Here is a 26,901-nt window from a genome sequence, read left to right on the forward strand (position 1 = left end):
TGGATGGACATCCACCTGCTGCTTGGCCAGTCCATCATGATAGTAGAGATCAAACCTCTGACATTGGTTTGAATAAAGTATACTTCATGTTAATATTAACAGAATCACAGATGATGCAACTCCAAATCCTGCAATTAATCTCCTGTTTATTGTCACGAGTAAGAAAACACTGCTTTTAACAAGTTTTATTTATTTATTTAGGATTTATTTTTCTTTCAATTGTAGATACCACATACAATTAACCCTGGTGTTGTCCTCAGGTCAAAATGACCCGCAGCTGTGTTCAACCAAGTTCTATTTTATTTTCATATTTTTGGGGATCATTGGTGACAAGGAGGCTGTGAGGGTTTCTTCAAAGAATGATGACCAATGATCCCAAAAAATATAAAAATATAGAAATAAAATAGAACTTGGTTGAACACAGCTGTGGATCATTTTGACCTGAGGACAACACCATGGTTAATTAGTTGCAGAAGCACTTGAGATTTTCTAATTAAAAGCCTTAGCAGAGTATGCATATTGAAGTTCATGATCTTTTCTCAACAACGTACAACAATGTGTAAGGTACAGTAGATAAAGTGTACATTCTGTAATTTTAGCATCATTTATTGATATATCTTATAACCCGTCACTCAGTACTTGCCATTATGTTTTCTATTTGGTTGGCAGGTGACAGCAGCCTCATGGGCACACGAACAAAAATGTTCGTTGACTGACAGAAGTTCTGTGCGCAAGACAACGGTGAAAGAGGGACACAATAAAACCATCACTGCGTGGAGACAGTTCAGCTTTTGAAGGATTTTATTATCTGACCAGATGAGAGGTCTGTCAGAAGTGAAAATTCATCAAGGCAAGTTATGAGCACTTTTGTAAGGCAGTCTCACTCACCAACACACAGAGTATGTACCTGTTGTCAGGTCATCCTTTGACAAACACACCAGTCAGATGTTATTTCATCCATCCTCTTTACAACACTTCTGAATTATAAGTAAATCTATGACACAACTATATTTTGTCATCTAAAATGTGCACACATAGGCAATTTAACTTTTGGCAACTTCAAAACCAACTGCAGAATAAGATATACAGTTTATATCGGAAGTAGCGTGTGAAATTTGTTAAGACATGATGTACAAATATTTTTTTAAACATTCACCTTTCATATTTAACAGATTTCTTCATCAAAATAGCACATATACATAAAATTTCTAATATGCAGAGTAATCATTTTAATATGCTCTAAAATATGGACAATCTGTGATATACAAGGTTGAGAGGAAAAGGCCACTGTGTTGAACACTGCATCTTGCAACAAGTATACTGTATAAGTTTCCATCCAAACCAAATGTTCACATACATTTTGAGAAAAAGTTACCATATGTTTATTGCTAAAACATCCCAAAAATTGATTAACTGCATTCTCTAATATGTCTTTTATTTGTAGGCAACAGCATGAAGCTGTTAGCTGATGCGTAATTTAATATCCGAGTGGGAGCCAAAAGAATTCTCGCTGTCAAATTTGGCCAACACAGTGTCTCACTCAGAAAAGAGAACAATGGTAAGTCTAACATGTATGAGAACTTAATATAATATAATGGAAACATGATAAAACCCACATACAAGTATCTGTACTGCTGATGCAAAATGTTTATTGTCAGTTCATGGCCCTAACCACACTTAAAATAATATCAGACCACACGTTCACTCAGAGAATCGGCTCTGTGTCATTCCAGTTGACAAACGCATCTTCCCACCTGGAAAAAAAGGAAACAGTTTGAGCCATGAAGAACTAACCAGTACATACAATCCTCTTCACAACTGCAAACTATCTGCAGGGTATGCAAGGAATTTTAACACCCTCTGATTACATCAGTCAATGTCAAAACATTTTATGGTTGCTTTCAGGATCTGCAGACATCACTGTGCACATGTGGGTGTGTCTGTTTGTGTGTAAAACTGAAAGATCATGACCTTGTTCTGATGCAGAGGTCCAGTGGAGGAATGAGGTCAGTGTCATCATCCTGGCAGCTCAGGGACAATTTGCCAACAGCTACAAATACAAACAATCAGCATTTTTAGTTTAGATGGAAAATAACACTATTGCAGCATCAACATAAAAAAGACCCAGATAATTTAGGCTTAAAACAATAAGTGCCACAAGAAAAGTGAAGTAAAAACATCACATCATCATTTCATATCAATACTTACTGTCTGTTCAGGCTAGTCACCAAGAGATCATAACTACATCCTCAGAAAAAAAACACAGTCAGACAGAGTGATGCTACATACAGACAGTGAGGCGGATCTCCTCCTGCTGATTGGCCAGTCCGTCGTAATAGTACAAGTCAAACTCCAGACCTTTGTCCTCATTGGTCAACAGCTCCCTCTGCAGGCCAAACAGCACGCTGAAGTGGCTTTCACTGCACACCACCCAGACGGGGTAACAGGGAGTCTTCAGAAAAGCTCCCACCTTCGTTAGAAGAACAGAGAACACAACAGAGCAAAGCGGTCTGTCAGCAGGTTAGGTAATATTATTTCAGCTACATATTCAATCACTATAATATAAGTCACAGCGTTTCGTTAAGACATAAAGTGTGTATATTTGTTTCAGTAAGCATTGACTTGGGTCATCGTGCTCAATGCAGGATCTTTAAAATGAAGCTGCTAAATCTAATTAAGTAAAAGACCCATTGGGATGATACTTTACAACCACACTTCTGTATTTCAATGTGATAAAGGACACTGGTTGATGTAATACAAAGATTGTTAGCAGCAAAACTAGTTTTCCAAGACTTAAAAGTGACAAATTTTCCAAAAAAATGCATTGATGAATCATGAATTTGTTCAATGCCATTTGAATAAAACCTTGAGACCTCAATAATTAGAAACACAACAGCAAAACATGCCATTAATCACTGTTTCCTATGGGAAGTCTTACATATTCTTCAACATACCATCTTCCACATGTCCACCATCTGATTATTGATGTATTAATTACATTTCACTTTAATTGGTCCATTAAATGTGTCCCTATGCCACAGCTTCAGATAAAAAAGAGAGCAGTCACATTTTCTTAAGTTATCCCTGTGTCGTGTATCTGAAGTACTTTTAACATTTCCAGTTGTATGTGTTGTTGACCATTATAAATGTCATAATAGTCTTCAGAGCATTCTTTTCTGTGCTGTGTGCCATCAGCAGCACAGATGTTCCCAGAATGACAGTAAATAATGCCCCCTGAGGTCCTGTGCTTTCTCTCGACTCTAACTGGGTCTGTCAGTAGAAGGCCGACCACAGTGTCAGCCAGCGCTCACTCACCTTACAGATGTTATAATGTTCAAACAAGGACAGCAGGCCAACGTCACAGTGGTCTTTAATTCCCTTCAGTAGAGTGATGTTGCCATTGCCCGAGTCTAACTCCATATCATTGTCAAAGACGTTGGACACTGCTCTGCCGCAGATCAACAGGTTGACCAGCTCCTGGTGAACACAGAAAGGCACTGTTAGTGCTGCAATATACTTTGTGCACACAGACCGAAGTATTACTGCTAACTGTCTGTTTTATGTGTTATATTTAGGGTATGTTCAGACTTGGCAGGTTGGGTTCGATTGCTCTCAGTGCATGAGTGAACGCTGCCCCCTGAACCTTGCTGTGCACCAAACAAGCAGACTGAGACCTCCTGAACAGGTGAGTCTGTCTTGACTTATTGATACATTTTATAAGATTTTTGTGAGTTCTCAGCTGCTAAAAAAAAAAAAATACCACCACATAAAGACAAATCTCTCGAGCTCACTTAGCTCAGCAACCAGTATTGTTCTGGAGGTTATTAAAGCTGCCCAATCAGGTTGTGACCTTATCCATATAACGTTTGATTACATCTTTTGATTCAGTGTTAAAAAGTGCAGTAGTTACACTTTTAAGCAACTCTACCTGAAAAAAATAAACTAAACTTCATTAAGACAAATTTCTGTACTGTCATCGTTTTATATATTTTTAATAACAAACAAACAAACAGAATATCAAGTGCCTAGTTGTATGTCAAACCTGAGTGCAGTAGCCATGAGCTCCGATAAGCGTGGTGGTGGGCACGTCCATATCCTGTCTCACTCTAAGGAAAGAAAACAGATACTTTAGTTCTTTCACTACCTGACTCAAAGCAGTTTATACTGTACATCTTTTTTGGAAATGGTTTTAAAAAGGCTCCATATACTTTTCAATGGATCGGGACAGAACAGCAGATATGGTCAGCAGCATGCAGCCTAACAACCCAGTTTCAAACTGTGGACAAAAACAGAGATTAGAACAAGTGGTGCCAGAGTTTTGTAGACTTGACACACAAAATAAAGCTGAGAAATTTGATTGAGATTTTCTCACCTGCTCAATGTGCTGCTCCAGAATCAACTGCAGATCCTTGACGTTGTCCAGAGTGAAACACGTTATCTAGAACAAAAGGGGGGGAGTCACTAAACCTCCACATAAAATGCAATGTTGTAGCTTAGGAATCAAAAGTACACACAGTAGCAGGACTGATGACAGACTTAAAGCAAAAAGTTCATCTGGCTATGGCTGTGAATTTCGTCCGATAACAGCACCAGTAATAAAATACTGAAGATATATATTCTGCTGCATTGAGGTGAAATCCATGTGGTCGACTTGAGTGTAACTTTAATATATAAACACCAGCAGTTGCATATACAGAAGCATGTCTATACCTTTTCTAGAACTCCTTCAGATTTGTAGCGTCCAGCTGGGGTGAAATGATTTCTCCCTGAATTTCTGTTTAAAAAAAAAAAAAAAAAAAAAGAGAAAAAGTGGTAAAAAAAAAAGTGCACAAAGAGTGCTGACACAGCAGATAAATCAAACATTTCTGAGATGAGTTAGTTTGACAGCTGCAGATACAGATAAGGCTGGTGGTGAGATGAGCCCATGTTGATGAGGTTGCTCATATGAAACGGATATACTGAAGCACCCTAATCCTGAACATCTAAACAAGGTCTCATGCATTTGACCTAAATGAACGTCGACAACGAGGCTTTGTGTGTGGGTAAAAGGCTGGATGTGGAGGATTTAGTGGATAACGGTGTGATCTTACATTGCAACTGTGGCTTGTTTTTCCTCGCCGGCCCTCCACAAGACCTCAGCCACTGCTAAAACAAGACACTTTCTTCTGCAAATGTTGGAAGGTCTTAACCTACTGAGAAAAAGTGGCATTTGAGTGTAAAGCAGGTCGTCTGGGGTAACAACACAGTTAATAACGAAATGTAGAGGTCAATACGCAACAGTTGTTACAAAACACTCCTTGATGTGAAATAATGGCTGTAAGAAGCATTCAAATAATTGGAATAGGCCACACAGAGGTTACCATTACAGGACAAAGGTCTGAACTCAGGGATAACGTACTGAAGGCCAGTATTACTGCTCTGAGTTTCTTCAAACAGTAGTTTCTTTAGAACAAAGGCTTGGATAGATGCCAGAACTCCACAAGGACCACCCTAAAAATTCAATACACACAGGGAAAATGTAAAATTATGAGTCTTAATGACATAATTTAATAAATTACATTAAAATATACGTGCTAGATTGATTAATTTGAGCAGGAATTGTTAAAATGACCTTCTTCTGCACGATTCCGTATCTGAGGTCATGCGTTTCAGAGAACGTGAAACCCTGATTCCTCCACTCAATATTGAAACAATTTTGGCTGGAACCAAGAAGAAGCACTTTCAATTCCTGGAGAAAATCAGAGAACAAACAGAAAATCAAAGACAACCGCAGAAACTGAACCCAACGGTTCTAAAGAAGCACCGCGGTAAACAACCCACCACGGCGGTGTGTCGGTCCATTGAGCGGCCTGCAAAGCTGTGCTCTGCAACAGTTCTCTGAAGACACACTTTGGAGAGCTCTTGCAGATCGTCATCATCAATGTCATCTGGAGATTGATTAACACACATCAAGTTTGACAAATTATGAGCATCAAGTTGTTGCCAAAAAGGTCAGAGACAAAAGACGCAGCACTTACCCAGCACCATCTCAGACACGTCCAAATCAGCCACATTTGGCCTGCTCTTTACTCTAAGAAAAACAAAAAAAAAGACAAAGATAAAACCCTTGTAAATTAGTTTCAACAGTATAAAAGCATGACGTTGTCACCGAAAGCCATTTACCTTCTTGTCTTTGGTATGTTTTGTCCCACTTTTTCAAAGCTGTTTTCACTCCGTATTCTCTCTCGTGTACTCAGCAACTCCTGTTTCTCTCTTCCACAGCCAGCTGAGCTGATTTCAATTAGACTCCTTTCAAAGCTTTTTTGATGAAAGCCAGCCACTACAAGTCCATCCTTAGACTTCCTGTTTTCCTCTTCTTTTCTGAGCGCTGGCTGGGACACCTCAACCCTTCGACTCTGCCTCTTTCTGTTTGACTCCTAAAAAGACAAAACATCAGAAAAGGATAAGAATATAATAAATATGGGATCAGGACGTTTTTAAGCATCAGAAGTTCAGTACCTGGGGTATTGGTCCAGCCATCATCCCTCGTTTACTGCGATTACTTCTGCTCCTTTGGGTGGTCTCAGTGATGGAAGTATTGTTTTCCGCTTCTTTTTGGGTGCAGCTGTCATTGTCCTGAAGGGAAGCGATGAGTGACTGCCTTTTTTGGTTTTCTAAATCACAAGCCCAGAAACCTGTTTGATTATGACCGGGAACTCTGTGTTTCTCAGGCTGAGGAGGGCAGCTTCCTTTTACATCCGATCTGCGACAGAGAATCCCACCGAAGTTAAAAACCAATTTAAAAAAAACCCAGCCAAAACGGCACAAAATCACGGCTCAAAGCTGTGGACTTTGAAATAGGCTACCTTAATTTGGTCTGTTTGCTGCTGACCAAAGCTGGTGTGCTATCCTCTGTTTTTGTGTCATCCATCACTGATGATGCTCCTGCGGGACCGCCGTCATCAGTCGAGCCGATCGCTCGGGCACTCTGCAGAGAATCACTTTCATCGCTGGAGATCTTGTTGTTCTGAAGTCGCTCAATGTGATGCTTCACAATAATCTCCAGTAATGTTTTCAAGGGGGAATTCTCAACCTGCAATTACAGAGAAGTCAGCTACAGACCTTTTGTGTTATGCATCTGCACGGCCGCCAGCCTCCTGCTGCGAGACTCGCCTTGTTCTTTCTGTAGAGATCCTCTATGTTGAGCATCTGTCTCAGTTGTGATCTGTTGTTGATGCTGGCTTCTGTGCGCGGATGCTCCTCATCCATACAGGCGATAGTCCTTTTGAGCCCCTGCAGATCAAGACCAACATGTTTTACAGTGTATCCCGGGGCCAGTCACAGGCTGAGTGTTTGTTTTGTTTACCCATATTGCAACTGCGGATATCGTTCACATACTCTGCTGGTAATGATGCAGCTGCTACGAACACACGTACATCTAGAGATAAAAACAGGCTTCATATTGTAATGTCTATCACCGAGACCACCCAAAACGAGTGATTGCACGAAATCAGGTCAGTCTAAAGTCTTTTACAAACCTGAACGGAAGCTACCACCGGCTAGCTGGCTAGCAGTATTAGCAGTCTGCACAGAACCAGTCCTGCTGACCACCGAGCCAGCGTTAGCTTAGCTGACTTACCTTTCGGCTCAGATATTCCCGCACAAGGGACGAAGAAACCTCTTCAACTGAAGCGACCATGATGGGAGCGTACGGTTTGTTTTGTTTTTTTTAATAAATATAAATCAACAGGAAGCAGCGGCCATGGTCCTTGGAAACAGCGGCGAGGTGCATCAACACCGAGGCGAGGCAGAGTTAACCGGTTCGGTGACGACTTGTGGTCTTCAGAGCACCAACCTGACTGAAGAGATTTCACACTTCACTCCTCCGATTCAAATCATCTGAACTCGAACCGCTGCGACACAGTACAGACACATGCACACGTTACGGACGGTGGAGTCTCTCCGTGTGTACATGGACGTCTCGTAGTATCTGTGGAACTGTGCGTTACCGTGGTGACGCTTGTCGCCCCCCCCCCCCGGGTCGCCGCCCCCCCCCGGGGTCGCCCCGCTGTCCCATCGTTGAAAGCGAACACACACACACACACACACACTTTTATAATGATGACTTGGAGCGCAAGTTTGTGCGCAGTCATGCAGCGGACCAGCCAAAAGGCGTCCCGAAATAAATTGAAGGCTGTTACAAGAATTTGACAGGATAAAAGTCGAGAAAAAGCAGCTTCCCTTTTAATTCTGTTGAATTGCTGCGATTTTCCTTCTCCAGGAACCTGTTCTTGGGTTGAACGTGGAGTCTTGAGTGGTGCACCATGCATGCACCAGCACAACCGCTGATAGGCGGCCCTGGGGGGAGGATTTGCTGTTTGGCTCTACTGGCCGATCCTCAAATCAGCACCCTGTGTGCAATGTGTAGTTTACTATGTCAAGTTCTCATTAATTCTGGAACTACCAGTCTACTATACTGAAATAATACTATGTTGTGTTACTTAATGGCAGTTTGATTCAATGCAGCCTTTTCAGGGACGTCATGTAATATAAAACTCACCGACTAACGTCTGACACAAGATTGCTGACATGTGACAAAAATGTTCTAAAAATGCAACAATTACCATAATGGATATTTTACTTTAACAAAATTAAAATTAATCAAATTACCAAAACCAGTCAACATGCAGTGATCGTGGGCCAGTTACCCGCTTTGCCTATAGGTAATCCAATTAAGCGAGGAAGGGTCACAAACTTTGTTTTAATGTGCCACAGGTAATGAGGTTTATGGAAGTGAAGCAAAATATTACCTCGAGTGACCATTTAAATGATCTTGATTTATTTTCTGTATGATTCTGCAGAAATTTCAAGTTGTGATAGATATGGCCCAGTGCATCACAGCTCCAACTCCAAACGATGAAGCTCAAGCTCGTGGCACCACACATTGGATGTGTACCATACCTGCAGACAAAGGTGTGTGAGAATACTAGTGATGATCAATCTGTATGGGCTGTGTTAGTTATTGGTAATGATTATCCTTTAAACCTTAAGGCAGAGGTCTTCAATAGGGGATCCGCGACCCCTAAAGGGTCCACAGAGGTACTGCAAGGGGTCATGTAATTTTTGGTTGATTAGCAATTTTTTTTATATTTTCTTAATATTTTTCCCCATTTTTTTCCACAAATTTAAATGTCTTTAAATACACAATAACATGAATCTAACATTGTAGCGCTGCAATATTGTTTGAAAAGATACCGTTGTAAAGAATTTGTTTTATTTATTTATTTATTTTTAAACGACATCTACTTGTTTAAAATAAAAACATGAATATATGAACCTGTGTATTATTTGAATAGCTTAGTATTGAATGCACAACAACAAGGTATGTTTATACATGGCACTAAGCCCAGTTTAATATAAAACAATTTTACACAAAATACATCATAGGGGGTCCCTGCTCCATCTCTATCAGTTTGGGGGTCCTTGGCCTGAAAAACTAAGTCAGTAATACAAGATGAGTTCGAAAGCGAGTCAATCTGCCCAAGGCACCAACAACAGCGCCTGGCAGCAGATTTGCAACAAGTTCTCAGGAACGAAAAAGGAAAGGAAACGCCAAGAGAAAGAAGCCCTACTGAGAGAAAAGGAAGCTCTACTCCAACAGGTGGAGGAGCTGAAGGCTGATCTGCAAAGGGCCGAGGAGCACGGCATCTCTCAGGAGCAGAGCCTCAGAGCTCTCCAACAACCTGAAGTCAGAAACGAAAGAAAACAAAGAACTCTGGGACCAGATTAAATATTTGACCGTCGAGCGCCACAAAGAAAAGACCTCGGCAGAGGAGCAGCGCAATCTGTTTGGCAAAGAGAGAGGCAAATGTTTCGACGAGCAGAGACTGAGGATCAAATTTAGCAGAGAACTAGAAGAAACCCAGAGCCAGCTGGCTGATGAGAGGAGACAGGTGAAGCTGCTGGTGAATAAGCAAAATCAAATGAGGAAGGAGGTTGAAAACATGAGAGTTTTACACCGTGGCAACCAGAGATGTGACGCTGAAAGAACAAAGAGTCACACCCCTCAACAGCAATTTGAGACAGAAAGGAGGTCTCACTCTGAAACTGTATCAGCGCATCAGCAGGAGGTCTAAAGGATGAAGGCTGAACAAGAGGGATTGAAGTACAGAACGGAGCAGCACAGCCAACTGTTACAGAGAAAACCACGAGTTTCTGAGTGGACAGAGAAGATGAAACTGGGAAAACGGCTAGAAGAAACCAAAAGACAGAGCGACACCTTTCAGCACCTTCTTGAGACAGAAAGGAGGTCTCACTCTGAAACGTTATCAGAACACCAGCAGGAGGTCCAGAGGATGAAGGCTGAACGAGATGCATTCAAGCAAAAACGAAGCAGCAGATTCCACTCCTGCAAAGAAGACGCCATATTCCTAACCATTACCCCTCACCCTAATCCTTATCCCTAATCCTGATCCCTAATCCTTATCCCTAATCCTTATCCCTAATCCTAATCCCTATCCTTATCCCTATCCCTAATCCCTATCCCTATCCCTAATTCTAACCCAAGCAAATAAATAATAAAAACTATTATACTATATTATTTTGCCATTTTGTCTCATCATTTGTGACTGTACATTTCAAGCAGGTTCAATTTGGAATAACTTAAGCAAGAAAAACTCCAAAACTCTCTTCTCTCTAATTCAAAAAGCCCTTACTCAGATGACAATTTCATGGTAAACATTGAAAAACAAGGACAATGCTTGTACATATTTAACCAGAACTGGGTTGCAACCCATGCGTAGCTGCACAAACAGCGTTCTTCCTTTGTTGTCTCGAACAGAGGTCTTCAACAGGGGGTCCGCGACCTCTAGGGGGTCCGCGGAGGTACTGCAGGGGGTCTTGAAATTTTTGGTTGATTAGACAATTTTTCCATATTTTTTTAAATATGTTTTTCCCACAAATTTAAATGTCTTTAAATACACATTTACATGAATCCAACATATTGTAGCGAATGGATAAATGGAGGCAGAAGATGTTATCTTTCAGTCGGAAATGCACACATTCAGCGGCACACGGGTTTACTCACAGCAGGAGACGAGCCTGGACCCGTCCCTCAAAGCCTCCTGCACACAAAGAGGAGGACCCGCCCCTATTGCTGCTGTGCCAATCACAAGGCTGCATGTTACATGCTGGCTCTGTCAGGTTCCCCGTGATTGACCGAGAGCCTATTCAGTCCTCAGCTGACTAAGATCCCAGGCACAGGGGCTGCAATATTATTTGAAAAGAAGATACCGTTGTAAAAAAAAAAAAAAAACATTTACCTGTTTAAAATAAAAACATGAATACATGAACCTGTGTATTATTTGAATAGCTTAGTATTGAATGCACAATAACTAGGTATGTTTATACATGGCAATAGGCCCAGTTTAATATAAAACACAATTTTATACAATATATATCGTCGGGGGTCCCTGCTCCATCTCTCTATCAGTTTGGGGGTCCTTGACCTGAAAAACGTTGAAGACCCCCGCCTTAAAGGAACAGTTCAAAAGCAAGGCAAGTAAAATAGGTTGCAGTTTTTCAATGTCAAAATAAAAGACATCACAATAATAGCTTTCATTTTCTTAATTTTATTAAAACTTTATTCTATTAATGATATATGACAAATATTCAGACTAGCCTATTTTATCAAACCATAAAGCGGTTGTCCTGGACAACTGAATAATGACAACTGTATCAAGAGTATTACACTTAGCTCAAAAAGGAAGAAAGGGGTTGGTGCATGATTAATCAACATACACATTTTTAGATGCTGCAAATAAAAATCAGGATGTACACATGAGTTCTAATTGTTTTGTTCCTGCAATATGCAGCTGCCATTAAAATTACATATTATTGTCAACAGATGCTTCAGTGATGACCCCTCAATCTAACACAAGGCAAACATCACAATATAATTTACTCATATGGGAAAGAAATCGACATGCTGACTAATTCTGATGGTGTTGAGCAGTATGTAGAACACCATAGCAATATGTAAGATGTTATTTTGATGTTACTTTATCATATTCTTTTAATTAATACACATCAACATCTTACATTCTACACATCAATACCTCAAGCAGAATTTTTTTCCATGTATGGACCATTAAGTGTGATATTTACAATACAGTAATACAATACTGTACAAAAGTTCAATTGCTGGTATCACAAATGTTGTTAGGGCCTTGCAGCAAAGATAGTTCTGAAGTTTTGTGTAACCCTTGGCATGGGAACAAGAATCATGTCTGGTTGTTTTTTTTTGGCACAGATATCATCCTACATCCTAACAGGGAGCACAGCTTTACAGTTGAGCAGTACGTAAACAACATCTCGTGTGTGTGTGTGTGTGTGTGTGTGTGTGTGTGTGTGTGTGTGTGTGTGTGTGTGTGTGTGTGTGTGCGTGTCTGTGTGCGTGTGTGTGTTGTGTATCCCTCCGTCAGGAATGCCAAGCATACTGCTATTTTCTTCCCTCTGCTGTTTGACCATACCACGAGGGATGAAGAAGTTTTAAAAAAGGAGTGAGAGACAACAGGGGAAATCTCCAGAACATGGAAGGGCATCAGTCATAAGCTGCAAGAGAGAGACAGAAGAGCAGTTATACACATCTGCTATTTGGCCGGAGTTCATGAGAAAGAGGAGCATGCGATCCACTTCAAAAATGAAGGTCGAAATCCGAAAGAAGGTCGAAAGAAGGTATCATGCAGGCATGCAGTCACACCAAGGTGGTCTTACTTTCTATTGTGAGGATGCAGGTACTTGCTGCTGTGCCTCTGCTGTTCACAGCCTTGCACATGTACTCGCCCTCGTCCTCTGGGAAGGTCTCCGGCAGGTACAGGCAGTAAGTCTCTCCTCTCTCTATATACTGATAGTCCTCACAGTCCTGAAGCATCTCTCCCTCAAACCACCAGGTCACCTCCGGCTTCGGCTCCCCGGTGATCTTAACGGTGAACCGAACCGGCTCAGAATCCACCACCGACTGGTTTTTGAGGGGCTTTTTGAACCACGGAGCCCCCGACCTGGCATGATCCTCCTCATCTTCGTAAGCTGCGGAACCATTGATGATGCTCCCCTCCTCCTCCACATCATCCTCCTTCTTCTGCAAACAGATGACAAGACAATCACAAACTTACCAAGGTCAAAGCAGCCTAAAACAAAACTCTTGCTGTGCTGTCAAGCATTAGGAAGAATCTTGCTTATATATACTTCTGCCATGACACGAAGGATTTACTTTTTGGAGGGCAGCATCAATTTCTTGCTGCTCAAACTGCATTCTCTGCAGCTTCTGCTCCTCTATCCTCCTCCTCTCCTCTTCCTCTCTGGCTTTGGCCATTTGTTCAAAGCGGGCTCGCATGTCCACCTTCTGTTTGAATGGCGACTCTTCAGCCTTCACTGAAGTTGTTTCGCTCTCCTCATCCTCCAGAAAAACACAGCAATTATAATGAAATTACAAAAAAGTATCTTCATGACCGCTTGAATTATTGATGTTGAAAATGTTTTTACCTCCAGGAACCTCTCAGCTTCTCTCTCTTTAATTTCATCATCGATGGCCTTCCTCCGTGCTCTCTCCATCTCAATCTTCTTCTGAATCTCTTCTTCAGTCAGCTGCTTGATCTTCTCAAACTTGGATTTTAGGTCTTTGGCCTGAATGGAGCCGGTTCTCTTGAGCTTAGTCAGCTCTTGATACTCTTTGCTTATGACATCCGAGCTTTCATTTATTTCATCCTGTGAAATTTGAGCAAATTTAATCAGCACGATTAAATTATATTCTGATTATATTTTAATGTCAAAATTAAAATGTTCAATTTGTAACTGCTCTAAGGTGCCTAAAACGTGACTCTTTCATGTGAGATGGAGGAAAACATTTGTCTAAATAAATAAAGTAGCTACTGTTTTTCTTGGCCATAATGGCTGATAAAGTCTGAGCTACCAAAAGCACACGGTATGATTGCAATTTTCATCTGTTTTACACTGACCTCTCCCATCTCCTGTCTTAGTTGTTCGAATTCCTGCTTCTCTTGCTCCCGTTTCTTTTTGCGCTCCTCGGCCTTGTGTCTCCTCTCAGTTTCCTCCTTCTCTTTCAGCAGCTCCTCAAAGTTGATCTCCAGTTTTCTGGGGTGCAGTGCTTCCTGAGACTCACTCTTCACCATCCCTTCCTCCTCATCTAGTACCTATACACACAAGTGTACACACAGAAGACATGACAGTTACAGTGTGAAGTAACTGACTCCTTAAAGTATTATATCCATGTTTAATGCAATGCACTCTTAAGTGAGGCTTCAGTTTAGCGCAAAACAGAGCAAAAATAATTACAGTCTAATACTTACCCAGCATTGAATAAAACCAACAAACTACCAAACAGGATCATTCTTCATATAACATGCATCCAAAAACAACAACAAAAACAAACAACAAAAATCCCTGAATAATCGTAGAACTTTGTGCCCTCATACTTAAAGGAATAAATTCATAATAACACACTGTATTATGTGCTGTTGATTCCCTTTATTTTTGTATAAAAGTAACATATCTGAAATTAAAAATATCTTACTGTTTCATCTCCATATGCAGACTTTTCCTGATTCAGGCCAGGGCCCTTAAAGAAATAATTTGGACAAGGGAAGAGCAGTGTAGATGTTTTGAGCCAATCAGAATGATAGAAAATAAATTAACAAAAATGACTGATCCAAATGTAATCCAAATTGATAACATTTAGATGGTCAGGGTATTAGTTTATGTTGACCAAAATTGCTTTTGTCATAACTGATATGTATTTAATGTATAATCCTTGAACAAATGCTGTTATACTCTAGACATAATAATAAGGACTATAAAAAAATAATAGCAATATAGATATTTCAAATTTTTTTTCTTCCTTTCTGCTATGAGAGGTTTTTCTTCCTGTTAAAGGGGAATTTTTGTCATGTGGGACGAGTTGAATTGTTGGGTTTCTCTCTGTAGTGTTGTAAGGACTTTACCGTGTTAAGTGCTACGAGATGAATTGAATATAAATAATGTTTACGTATGTATTGTTTTCATGTTTCAAATATTGTCAAAGTGCAGATTTCTCCCTGTTCTTTTACAAAGGAAAGCTAAGCAGCTGAGAAGCAGCAAATTCAGCCAAAGCCTGAACAACACTAACATGGCTCTAACATGTTAGTGATCAGCCAAATACATGCACATTGTGGAATTTTTGGGCCCCTGTGCCATGTAGACTTACCATGCTCTTGCGGGCCTCGGCGAACGTCCTCTTTTCCTCTTCCAATCTCTTCTTGGCCTCCTCCTCTGCCTTCTTTTGCTCCTCTTCTCTCCTCTGGCGTTCAAGATCCTCAAAACTGGCACATATCTTCCCAGGCTTACTGCCCTCCAGGTTCAGCAGGGCCATCAGTACCTCATCATCCTCATCTACGAGCTGAGCAAAAACACAATAAGGTAAGCTTTGAGAACTGCAGGTGAGAAGTGTCTAACTGATCTTTTATGCATTTGTAGGAGACGTTCAGGTGAATTCTACCATAAAGGAATAGTTCAACATTTCCAGATATATGCTTATTTTCTCTTTGGCAAAAAGTTTAATAAATATGCTCAATATGAAGTTAGAGCAAGCAGCCAGTGATCTTAGCTGAACATACTGTCCATCTCTTATTATCTATACAAGCTGTTTCTTCTTGTTTACAGTCTTCATGCTGATTTACAGTTAGTCTGTTACAGCCACTCCTGTCTGAGTTCATGTTTTCTGTCCATGTCATTTCCTGTTTTATTTTGGTACTTACCTTCTCCTCTTGTTTCAGGTGTTTTGACTTTTTGTCCTCGTGTGAGTACCTACTTCTTCCCTGATTGTTTCCACATGTGTCCAATTGTCTTCCTGCCCTCATGTGTATTTCTTCTGTGTGTTTATGTCATTCTGCACCAGTTTGTTGTTGCGCTCCATCGTTTCATACTTTCTCTCCCCTGTGGTAACTGAATTCTCTGTTAGTCTTCCTGGTTTTTGATCTGTATTCGACTCTCCTGACCTGAGTCTTTGTCTTCATACCTTTGTACTGTCTCCAGTTTAAGTCTTTTTGACCTCTTCCTGTTTTACTGGATTCGGCCTCTGTCTTGGCCCTTTGATTTTTCAACTACAGTCCTGTATATTTTTGAAAATACATCCAGCAAAGACTTTGAGCTCTATGTTTTGAGTCCTACTTTTGGGTCCAATCTGTCTTTGTCTCCAGCATAACACAAACAGGCTGCTTGCTGTAGTCTTACATTTAACAGATAGATATGAGAACAGTACCAACCTACCTCATTTACCTTTCTGCCAGAGAGCGTATGCACTAAAATGTGCAGCTGCTTTGTCAGGGACATATTAGATCATTGACATAAAAACTATACTGATATTAACACCAGATATGTTTAAAAAAAAAAATCATATTCCCAGAAAACTCTCTTGAGTTCACTTTTTTTTGGGAGGGATTGAATTGCATATATAATAATAGGAAGCATATTGACCATGCTTTTCCTGGCTTCAGCAAAAGCTCTTCTCTCCTCCTCCATTCGTCTCTTGGTCTCCTCCTCTGCTTTCTTGCGCACTTCTTCAACTCTTTGCCTCTCCAGCTCTTCAAAGCTCAATCTCAATTTTCCTGGGCGCAATTCCTCTTTGTCTTCCTGAGCTGGATCAACGTTTTCCTCGTCTTCTTCCTGATGAGACACAAAAGTTTTATAAGCACTGATTCATTTAGCCCAGCATCAGCTCAAACATAAAACTTCTATATATACTGTAACTGTACATTTTAACTGAATTTGATGTCTAAATGGAATCCAAACACTTCTTGTGAGTATCAGAATATGTTGTAACAACTATTACTTAAATGTGTTGATATAGTTTTCTGGAAAAAAGGGATTTCTAAACAGTTGTTTATTCTCTGAAATTGTCATGTTTTGAAGTTTTGTTTACCATTCCCAGCTTAGCCTCCTCATACGCCTTCTTCTCCTCCAGCAGGCGGCGTTTGGCATCCTCCTCCGCATGCTTCTTCCTCTGGTCCTGCCTCTCCTTCTCCAGTTCCTCAAATGTCAGCTTCAGCTTTCCGGGAGTCACCTGCGTTTTCTCCGAAGGCTTCTCCTCGTCATCCTATTCAAAGAATTGTGATAAGACCCTTTTAAGCGCTCCCCAATCATGAAGGCAGCCATAAACACAAAAAAACAATATCTTATGTTTACAATGTATTGATGTTTATTTCTCCATACCATTTCAACAACTGAGTGTCGCTTGGCATCCCTGAAGGAGCGTCTGTTTTCATCGTATCGCTTCTTCTTCTCCTCCTCTGCCTTCTTCTTCAGGTCCTCCTCTCGATTTTTCTCCATGTCTTCAAAGTTCACCTTGATTTTGCCCGGAGGTCGTGATGGCTTCGCTGGAACAACGCGGACCAGGATCGTGTCATCTCCTTCCTAAAAAGTAAGATTAGCCAATGTATCACAAAGACATTGAGGAAAGAACTGATGAAATCAAGACCATTATGGAAAGTCATGTTCAAGGGGCTAAACTCTTGTGGACAGCTTGACACAGTGGCAAAGGGAAAAATAAATTCAGGTCACTCAGAGAGCAAAGCCACACACGAACTGAGAATAAGAGCATGTGTGAGTGGGTAGGGGCTAACTCTAATGTCACCATTTGCAGTAAGTCAGTCGAAGATAGCGGGGACTAATTCAGGCGCAGAAGGCAAGTCTAGAGCTAATTTAATCCCTGGGAGGTGTGGGAAACAGTTGCCAGTCATGTGCTGTCTACACCTGGCAGCTCTGTTCCAGTTGTTTCTAGATCACCCAGTCAGTGCTCCCTCACACTGAAACAGGAGCGTCTTTAATCACGAGATCAAGGGCTTCGTTATGATATACGGGTAACAAGACTCAAAGAAAAAAAAAGAAAAAATGGTAAAGTCAAAAGTGTGTTTGCTTCCCACTGTACACAACGGGTATATAAAGGCACAGAAAAAAGTAGAAACTTTAGTAGAATCTAGATTGTTAGTAAATGGTGTTGCTAACATTGCTCATGTTACCTTTGGATTTTCTTTGCTTTGCTCTTCTTTCAAGGAAAATCTCCTAAAAAAATGGTGTAATGCACCTAGAGACAACCAAATAAACTAAAATTACTGTATCATAACTTCTTTGCTTTTTGTAAAGTTTCTTATCTGCTACTAATCCAATTGTGGTGGAGAGAAACTGAAACCTGGTGGTAAAATACTGGGTGTAAAATAGTGAAACCAGCCTAAATCATATCTGAGATTTTACATGAAGGAGGAAGACTTCAGTGTCCTCAGTTGTACCTGGGACCCTGATTGTTACTGATGATGATAAAGGCCGAACAGTAAACATACATTCAAAGTAAAGAGCTTAATAAAAATCAGTCGTGTCCTCTTAAGGATCTTCAATTGTTGGAGTTTTGTTAACGTCATTGTTCTTTTTGACTGTTGTCACTACTGGAGTAGAACGAAGGCAAAGGGGAAGCAGGTAATTACGTGTAATTGTTGGCACAAGAATACTAACATAACCATTACCAAGAAGTGTCTGAGGAAGTCAAAAACTCTATTGTTATTGTTCTGTCTGCACTGACTGAAAACATTCATGTGATTTACCACACATCATTTTCCACAAGTCTTCCACAGTTAGTGACCTAATTACCATCAGTTTACAGGCTGGTCACGTCAACAATCCTACTGCTGGTTTCAGACCTATATCCGGCTTCTGCCAACTGTTCAATCTGATCTCAGTTGCCACTTAAAATAACTCAGCTGAGTGGCAGTTGAGGATTACCTGAATCACTACAGATAAAAGTGCGCCATTCTCACACAGCACTGAACCATCTAGACCTGCTTCCCTGTGAAATGTGACTGTTTACGTGTAATTCTACCCGGGTTCACTGACCTCAGCGGCTTTCTGAGCCAACTCTTTCTTGATTTTGGCTTTCTCCATGTTGTCCTGGGCTTCCCTCTTCTTCCTCTCGCCCTTCATCCGCTTCCTTTCCTCCTCTTGTCTTTGTTTCTCCATCTCTGCAAACTTCCCCTTCACACTACCTGAGGACATCACAGAGCAAGACACAACCTTTCAGCCTCCTCTTCCTCGCAGATCCCACCACTCAGTATTCATCTTGTTCTACCCTTTGCATCCCTTTGTGTGTCTTACCTGTGATTTTGGGGACGTAAGATTTTTCTACCTTTGCCGGCTTCACCTCTTCTTCCTCATCGCTGGAGGCAAGTAGTTCCTTTATCTGTAGCCGATCAGATGGAGAGTGGGGTAAGGTTACGGTTTAGCTGGGATCATCTCCTTTGCCACTCAGGAGCCATGCTGGTCCCAGCAAGAACAAGGACCTAATCCCTGCTAATAGCTGGGTCATGTGGTTTACAGGTGGGCCTCTGATTGGCTCATGGTGATGTAGCACAGACAGGAGGTGAGCCGAGGTGTCCGGGCTCTGCCACTAACATACACAGGCAGGTTGGTCTGTCTTAGTATCTCTGATAATCCACTCACATAAAACCCTATCATTTATTTCACCACAGTCGATCTCCAAAACAAGCTGTCTTAACATTTGAATTCTTGATCTCTGACATCCACACACTGTATGTCAGTATCTTACACATGTATATCCTGTTTTATTTTTGTGATGAAATATCAAAATTCCTTCTTATGAAGCAATATAATGTAGATATCTTGGGGATATTAGGGTTGAAATTAACATATATTTTCATCATAACTAATCTATTATTTTTACAATGAGCTAATCAAAAAATTAAAGCATAAAATGTTGAAACATTATAAAAAATGTCCATTCAAATTTCTTCTTTTTGTCTTTAAATGTCTTTCTTGACGATTAATCAATCCTTTTTTGTTTCAGCACTATTATGCACACTTTTTCCAGTGTTACCCAGCTCAATGTGTTTGGTAAGTCTTGGACCTGGATTACAATTTTAAACCGAGTTCAAAGAGTTGAACAATGCATGGCTGCACAACATGTGTTTAAAGTATGGGGCTGATAGGTTTCAGACTTTTAGTCCACATTAATATAGTTAAAATGACCACCTTTTAAAAAAAAGTCATCAAATTAATTTAAGTAATTAATATGTTAATTGTATGAAACATAGTGTGATTGATGTTTTAGTGCAGTGTAGGAAAGACTGAGTTCTCACTCTAAGTCGCAGCTCCATCACCCCGTCATGCCTCATCATGCCATGCAGACCACAGTCTGAGGTTAGTGGGGTTATCGGTCTTTGACCTGCTGCTTCCTGCGATTCCACTCCCTCTCCTTGATGAACTGGTCCTTCCTCTTCTGCTGCTCGTCCTTGTTCCTCTGCCTGCTGCGCTCCTCCCTGGCCTTCTGCATCGCCTCAAACTTGCCTGACACGTCAGCCTTGTCTTTGTCCAGCTTCGGCACGTAACTCCTTGCCACCAGCTTTCTGGATCTGAGGAGTCTCTATGGTTGAACAGTCAAAACAGTGATGAGAGAAGTCATTTTAGGTTGGTTTCTGTGAAGGGAAATGACCATCACATCATCCACAAAAATGTAAAGATGTTTTTCATCTTATATTTCTGCCTCACCTCTTTTTTCAGTGCCAAATCAGAAATGTTCTGTTCTTCATTTGTGTCAGGTTGTGCATCCTCAGTCTTCTGTCCAACACCATTAACAGCCTCTGATAGATCATTTTCATGATTTGGTGTGTCATTTTCTTTGTGCTCCACGCCGTTCAACTGTGTCTTGTCAGTGTCATCACTTGTTTTATCATTCCTGTGGCAAGCTATTTCATCTGCGTGTGATGTCTTCTCACTTGCCTCCTCGGCCATATTGACCGTCGCGTCATCTTCTTCATGACTCATATCATCTTCTTTGTTTTCTGGATCACTCATGTCCTGTTCAGTTTCATTTGCGAAATCTTCGATGTCCTGGGCAACCACAGCCTGCACCACCTCCGTCATGTTTGTACCACAATAACAAGTTGACAAAGAGGCTCTGTGCAAATTTTACCTGCAAAGCAAAGAATTCATGGTTCAAATGTTTCTGCCTCCTCCGTGCATGAGGCACTATCTGCTCTACAAACAGTTGAGAAAGAAACAGAAGTCGGCGCAAAAAAATATAATCAATAACTTTAATTTCTGTAAATTACTAAATCTATTTCTCAAATAAAGAATGTATTGTTACTATAAAGTACGGTACTACAAAGAAACTGCAGCTGCTTAATGACTTAGTGACTGATGTCACAAAATTAAGACTGGTCTAGTTAACTAGAAGTTTATGTGCTTTTGTTGGCTGTTATCTGAGTTATAGTGTCTGTCCATATGTGCACTCGTGTGTCAAAGTGCCAAACAAGAACAACTTTTATCAAACATTTTAACAATTTGTTGATTCAATTTTTTATAGTTAAGATCTTTTCGTAACCTGTGTTTTTATAGCTCAGTTAAATACTAATTGTATGTTTGCTCAATCATTCCCCCCCCCCCCCTACTTTATAGTCATTTGAAAAGTTAGAATATTTACTTTTCCCATTTGATATATGTTTCTGATATATCAGATCTGTATGAGCAACAAGCACTTCTTGAACACAGACTTAGGGGCAAAGAGAGCTGCTGTGTCTGGAAGCTTGCTCGCCCCTATTTATAGCCCACTTGTGGGTCCAGGACATGTGATCATGGCTATTTCTGATGAGTGATGGGCAGTTGGACAGAGCTCAAGCTGGCACCCACATGTCGCCCCACAGACCCTTGACAAAATGGCCAGACTAGGAGCGAGACAACTGGATGAATGGTGAGCTGTTTGGACTGTTAGTCATCCCACACAAAAGCTGCTGCTGTTCATCCTCAAGTATCTTTTCTTTAGTACTGTGACACAATGCTGCTTATTAGGAGCTCTGCCTTTTCAGCGTGTGACCTACAGTCAACACATTGAGGTGCGACCATTGTAGGCCTCACTGGCGTGGTCAGCTTAAAAAAAACATCCCACTGGAAGTCTAAAGTCTACTAGCTTAACATTTACAGCTTAACATTTACATCACATTTGTGGTTGGAATCAAACTAACTGTATTTGCCAATTAAGCACACATACAATTCATGTTTCCATCCATAAACATATGCAGGAGTTTCAGACGGCCTTGAAATCAGGATTAGAATCAAATGCTGACGTTGGTATCTGACACTAAAAGTGAGACTGATTTGATCAGATAATCACTGCGCTAATGTGCTCACTTGCTTGTACATTATCATTTGGATTTTTCCACCCTCAGTTTTACTGGCAAGGAGCTGACTGTCAGGAGATTGACAGCACAGACTGACAATTACAGGATCCTCTCATAATTTTCCCCAAGCAGCCTGTGGTGTTTCTTCTGTTGTGCATGGTTGGATATAAACAGTAGACCCTACTATATATAATTAAATATAATATCCTTTAACATCCTATTTAGGATGACGTTGAAAACATTCGCTCTGCATCCAGTTGTTTTGTTGGCTATAAGGAAAAATCATTGTTTGTCTAATAAATCAATTCAAATTTTACTTGACTGAAACAGGTGAAGATCTCCTGGCAAATAAACTCTAAAATACAACATGTCAGGAACAGAACAAATAGTTTTGGCAGGTGATGTCCTATTTCTGTACACAGCTGGCACAGAAAATCATGACAGTGCTTTGGAAAATAAAAGCCTGACAGAAACACATAGTTTCATGTGTCAAAATATAACCCATGCAACAAATATTTTGATAGAATAAGAATTCAATTTTTTTTCTGTGTCTGCATATCCGGAAGCATGTTGACTAGTGACCCTGAAGTGTAACTGTGACAAACCACGATAATAAAACCTTTTTCAAAACGTGATGTCAGACTAAACTGTAATTTAAAATGCATGGTAGCCTATGTTTAAATAATAACAATAATAATAATAATAATAATAATAATAATAATAAACAGACTTGTCTATTTTATAGTTTTTATGGCCTCATCTCCCAAAATAATCTGTTAAAAAAAAGAGATTTTACCTCTTCAGCGTGCTTTCGTCCTCCTGTTTATAATTTTTATTTTTAAACGAAATCCTTTTTGGGTAGTTTAAATACCAGAAGAAGTGAAACCAAGCGGGACAATCCGAGATGCGACCACTCGGTGCACCAACTCGACTGGCTGCTGGTCGCTGGTCGAGTGTCGGTGAGCCGTTTCCATAAAAGTACCGTTACTTTCTACCGGATACGGCATTCCGCGCGCGCCTGCCACAGGTTCAGCTGTTGCCCCACACGCGTGTCCGCACACACGTGCACCCGCACAGGACAATCCTGGTCATTGCTGTCACAGCTGCACAAATACTGTTAAAACTTTAACTTAACATCATCAACAAAAATCATGTATAATTTGATAGGACTTTTAGGGACACAGACTATTATAGACTTACAATTATATTTTGATATCACATGATTCAGAGGTAATTACCTTAGTGATATGTTTTTATTCTTTCAGATACATTTTTTTCATCCAGAGATTGAAACAAGTGCATATGCAATTATAAAGTTTCATTTAGGATCAACCTTTGCCTAATATACAGTAGGGTAATACTTTGTGTGAAATATGTTATATTATGTATAGTTGTGTTTGTTATTTACCTGCTACACAACAAATTTTGTGTGGTTTTCTGCAGAAAACTTATACTTAATGCGCATTTAGATACCAGGTGAAGACAAGCTTGTCTGGTAAAGTATAAAGTGGACACTCTTTTGAACAGGTCTGTTTAGGACAACTGCAATCTTAATGCAGACAGAGTTTATTGTTATCTGCTTGTTGGCCTGTTGGAGCCAGGATTCCTGACTTATCAGTGTCATGAAGAGGGATACAAGCTTGCCCTTTATTTTGCCAGCACCAGATATTGTGGTCATTCTTCTATGCAATGAAAGTTATAACTCACATCGTCATGCCAAGAGCAACAGAAAACCATCCTTTCAATATGATCTCATGTAGTCCAGAAATTCCTACATATCAGACATCTGACGTCATATAGTCAAGTGTAACATGTTCATCAAAGGGCTGCCACAAATTTTCATTTAAACTAAGATGAGAAAGTGCTTCTCTCACTGTAGTGGATGTAAATAACCCTGCTGCAGACACATTTAGTCTGCTCTAATGCACAGCTGCTGACTCACTGACCAAATAGGCATCTGGCAGGAAATGCAGAAAGTAAAGACAGTTACAGCCTGTAATATTCTACCATGTTTGGTACGCTAATGCAAAATTCATTTTAAAATGATCATGTTAAGGATAAATGTCATGGTCCGGTAAAACAGTAAAAGTTACATAATTTCAGCAAACACTCAGTGAGTCCATTGAGTCCACCGTTGAGGTTTTTGGGAAACCCCCAATAGGAGGGCCATAGCTCTGACTAATACTGTACTTAGAAATGAAACCTGAGAGTCTCAAAGGTTGGGGTTCCCTTTGATAAAAGCGCATTGAGACTGTTTGGAAGCCCTTTCATAAAATCTTCAGGTGCAGACAATACAACTAAAGTGTGGTGTAGAAACTAAATAAAGTGGATGTAGTTCAAGCTCACTACACTTCTTTGTTGTTCTTTCTGTGAGTTTTTTGTGGTTGTACTTGATACACATTTGCGCGGACACATTCATTTTGTAATGCTCATTATATCTCAAATTGTTGTAAAACAAAAATTAACTTTAATAAAGTTACATGATTTGAACATTAAAAGAAATAAAGTTGCCATTACAGCAGTGTGTTGGACTTGGTCTTTTCACTTCCTGCTCAGATTAAGGCATTACTTGGGCTGGGGTCTCTGACCTCTCAGGGCACTGAGGGCCCTGTCCTCCTCTGTTCTGAATCCTGCAGGGCATCAGGGACAACAAGGGGACCGCTTTAAATAGCACTACAGCTGTGGCAACTACTCAACACTGTAAGGACAGCTAACCTGAGTCAGACTGCGCCTTTGCCTCAGCTGCCACAACCCTGACACCCCTATGAATATTTTTGTGGTGGTCCAGCCCATGCCCCCTCCTGAAGCCCCAGTAGACCGCCTCAGCAGGTCAAAACTGTGCCTCGTGCAAAATGCATGGACACACAAATTTAAAGTAAACTCCTCCACTTTTGATGTCACATGACAGACTGTCAACAAATCATTCAAAATTGTATCTTTCCCTCCTCTCATCATATCAGCCTTTATAACAAACATAAACAAGTGAAATAATGTACGACTCTTCTCAGTCTGCTCACTAATGTCCCAGCTGAAACTAAGTAGGAGGTACAACAGGTTCCTGCCAATTAAATGAAATGCCACAGTGATTCATTAATGTCCAACATAAAGTGTGTCCTTTTGGGTCTTAGTAATGTCAGCCATGACGCTCAAACATGTTAAGCTTGTCTGTCGTTATTGAGGTTAGTACTTTGTAGAAAACAAATCATCACTGGTTGTTTGTCCATTAAAAGTGATCAGCTGTCTCGGCATACAAATCTGAGGCATCCATGTTAAATGGCATGGACTTATGACGCTGTGTGGCCCGTTGGAAACAGTCCTCACCAAATGGCAAATGCAACTGTTCATTTCACTGAATTACAAAACGTGCTTTGCATTTTAAAGAAAAAACAACTCAACTGAGCTGCTCAGTCGCCGGCTATCCCCGAGCAACAGTCTGGCTCGGCAGACTGATCTTGAAAATTATTTGGATGGTGAAGATTTTTCAGGACTATTTGTTGTAACCCCAACAATGTTGGTGATGCACTCTATAATGTCTCTGTTTTTTTGCTCAATTGACATTTGATGCTCCTAAAGGTACAAACCAAACCCTCTTAACTAAAAACCTCACACATATGCTTGAACTGTTTTGCGGAGGACAAGCTAACTCTCTTTTAGCTCACTCCTTATCTTTGTCTCTGAAATCAGAATACAGTGTTGTTTGTTTTGTCATTATAAAAGTTGAGATCCTGCAGTATTTTTCTCTTTGAGACTTGCTTTTACCCTCTTGAACTAAACAAGAGGTAGGTAATGTCATCATTTCCCAGTTGTGACTGCTGAGTGCTCAGCTGTCATGAGGAGAAAAAGCAACTCCAGCACAGAACAGGTGCTGCCTGCAGACAGAGCAGGCACAAGGACCCAGCTGGTTTACAGCCACTCAGCAAAACCTTTATACTGAAAAAACTGTTTCTAAGAAGAAATTTTGCAGAATTCAGTATTACCGGCCAAAATTACAAAGTCTATGACTTTAAACATTTGGTTATACTCCATCACAGGATTGCTTTTGAAACCATTTTTTTGTCCATATGAGAGTGGGCTTCAAAGTGGCCCATTGTTCTTCAATGAACAAATGTCAGTCTCACCAGCTAACAGGCAGTGGCGTAAACAATGCATTGCTCTGCATCACTGGCTTGTTGACAACCCTACAAAGTGATTTTCTTTTAAATAATATTCATTCTTATTCTTAAGATGCACAAACATCTTGACCTTTATACAGTCTGAAGGCTGAAAAAGTAGTTAAGAAAGATTCTTTTCTTTCTTGACTACGAGTGCTTGGATTTCCTTCCATGACACTATAAGGTCATAACCTGTAACGTGCTTTGAGATGACATATGTCATAAATTCATTGAATATTATTTGCAAATAGGGTGAGTTTGAATGTGATATAATGTGAATTACTGCACAGCATGTCCATCCATGTTCTTTTTTTCCCTGTAAGATGAGTAAACATGCCTAAATAGTAATGAGGTTACCTCATGGTACAGCTTGCATTTCCATTTCTGGGAATAATACTCTCTGTGGAATCAGTTTTATGATAGAAACTAGTTTGAGCTGGACGGTTTTTTTATGCATGTCAATACAAAGCCTTCCATCTCTTTTTTTTCAGGTCAAAGTTGCTTCTTTTGCACAGAGCATTCCTCTAATGAATATTTGGGTG

General features: G+C 40.4%; 2 protein-coding genes across 6 annotated transcripts; both read right to left on the reverse strand.

Annotated features, from left to right (window-relative positions):
• Positions 1-789: 789 nt before the first annotated feature.
• mindy4 (MINDY lysine 48 deubiquitinase 4) lies at positions 790-7,994 on the reverse strand. Of its 3 annotated transcripts, none has more exons than XM_069150558.1 (18): positions 7,619-7,994; positions 7,153-7,272; positions 6,846-7,072; positions 6,499-6,742; positions 6,163-6,416; positions 6,018-6,070; positions 5,821-5,927; positions 5,612-5,728; positions 5,399-5,490; positions 5,091-5,189; positions 4,711-4,774; positions 4,373-4,438; positions 4,209-4,276; positions 4,043-4,106; positions 3,316-3,477; positions 2,290-2,470; positions 1,972-2,050; positions 790-1,754 (listed from the first exon to the last, which is right to left on the reverse strand). In XM_069150558.1, exons 1-18 carry the CDS (start codon positions 7,676-7,678, stop codon positions 1,706-1,708), a joined length of 2,106 nt encoding a protein of 701 aa, XP_069006659.1. In that variant the 5' UTR covers positions 7,679-7,994; the 3' UTR covers positions 790-1,705. The 3 variants fall into 3 exon arrangements, with proteins under 3 accessions (XP_069006659.1, XP_069006658.1, XP_069006660.1); XM_069150557.1 differs by having other exon boundaries at positions 5,091-5,192; XM_069150559.1 differs by lacking the exon at positions 7,619-7,994 and adding an exon at positions 7,346-7,602 and having other exon boundaries at positions 5,091-5,192.
• A 3,601-nt stretch (positions 7,995-11,595) lies between these two features.
• nexn (nexilin (F actin binding protein)) lies at positions 11,596-23,144 on the reverse strand. 3 transcript variants are annotated; one of them, XM_069150561.1, is made up of 15 exons: positions 23,005-23,144; positions 20,581-21,004; positions 20,258-20,455; positions 19,171-19,255; positions 18,913-19,061; positions 17,242-17,442; positions 16,952-17,125; positions 16,507-16,695; positions 15,239-15,430; positions 14,570-14,614; positions 13,995-14,189; positions 13,522-13,743; positions 13,250-13,435; positions 12,754-13,117; positions 11,596-12,591 (listed from the first exon to the last, which is right to left on the reverse strand). In XM_069150561.1, the coding sequence occupies exons 2-15, from the start codon at positions 20,953-20,955 to the stop codon at positions 12,581-12,583; spliced, it is 2,586 nt and encodes an 861-aa protein (XP_069006662.1). In that variant the 5' UTR covers positions 20,956-21,004; positions 23,005-23,144; the 3' UTR covers positions 11,596-12,580. The 3 variants fall into 3 exon arrangements, with proteins under 3 accessions (XP_069006662.1, XP_069006661.1, XP_069006663.1); XM_069150560.1 differs by lacking the exon at positions 11,596-12,591 and having other exon boundaries at positions 12,734-13,117; XM_069150562.1 differs by lacking the exons at positions 11,596-12,591; positions 14,570-14,614 and having other exon boundaries at positions 12,734-13,117.
• Positions 23,145-26,901: the final 3,757 nt, after the last annotated feature.

Source organism: Embiotoca jacksoni, unplaced genomic scaffold, assembly GCF_022577435.1.
Source record: "Embiotoca jacksoni isolate LCO1_2020_lvr unplaced genomic scaffold, fEmbJac1.0.p SCAF_16, whole genome shotgun sequence".
Lineage (NCBI taxonomy): Eukaryota > Metazoa > Chordata > Actinopteri > Embiotocidae > Embiotoca > Embiotoca jacksoni.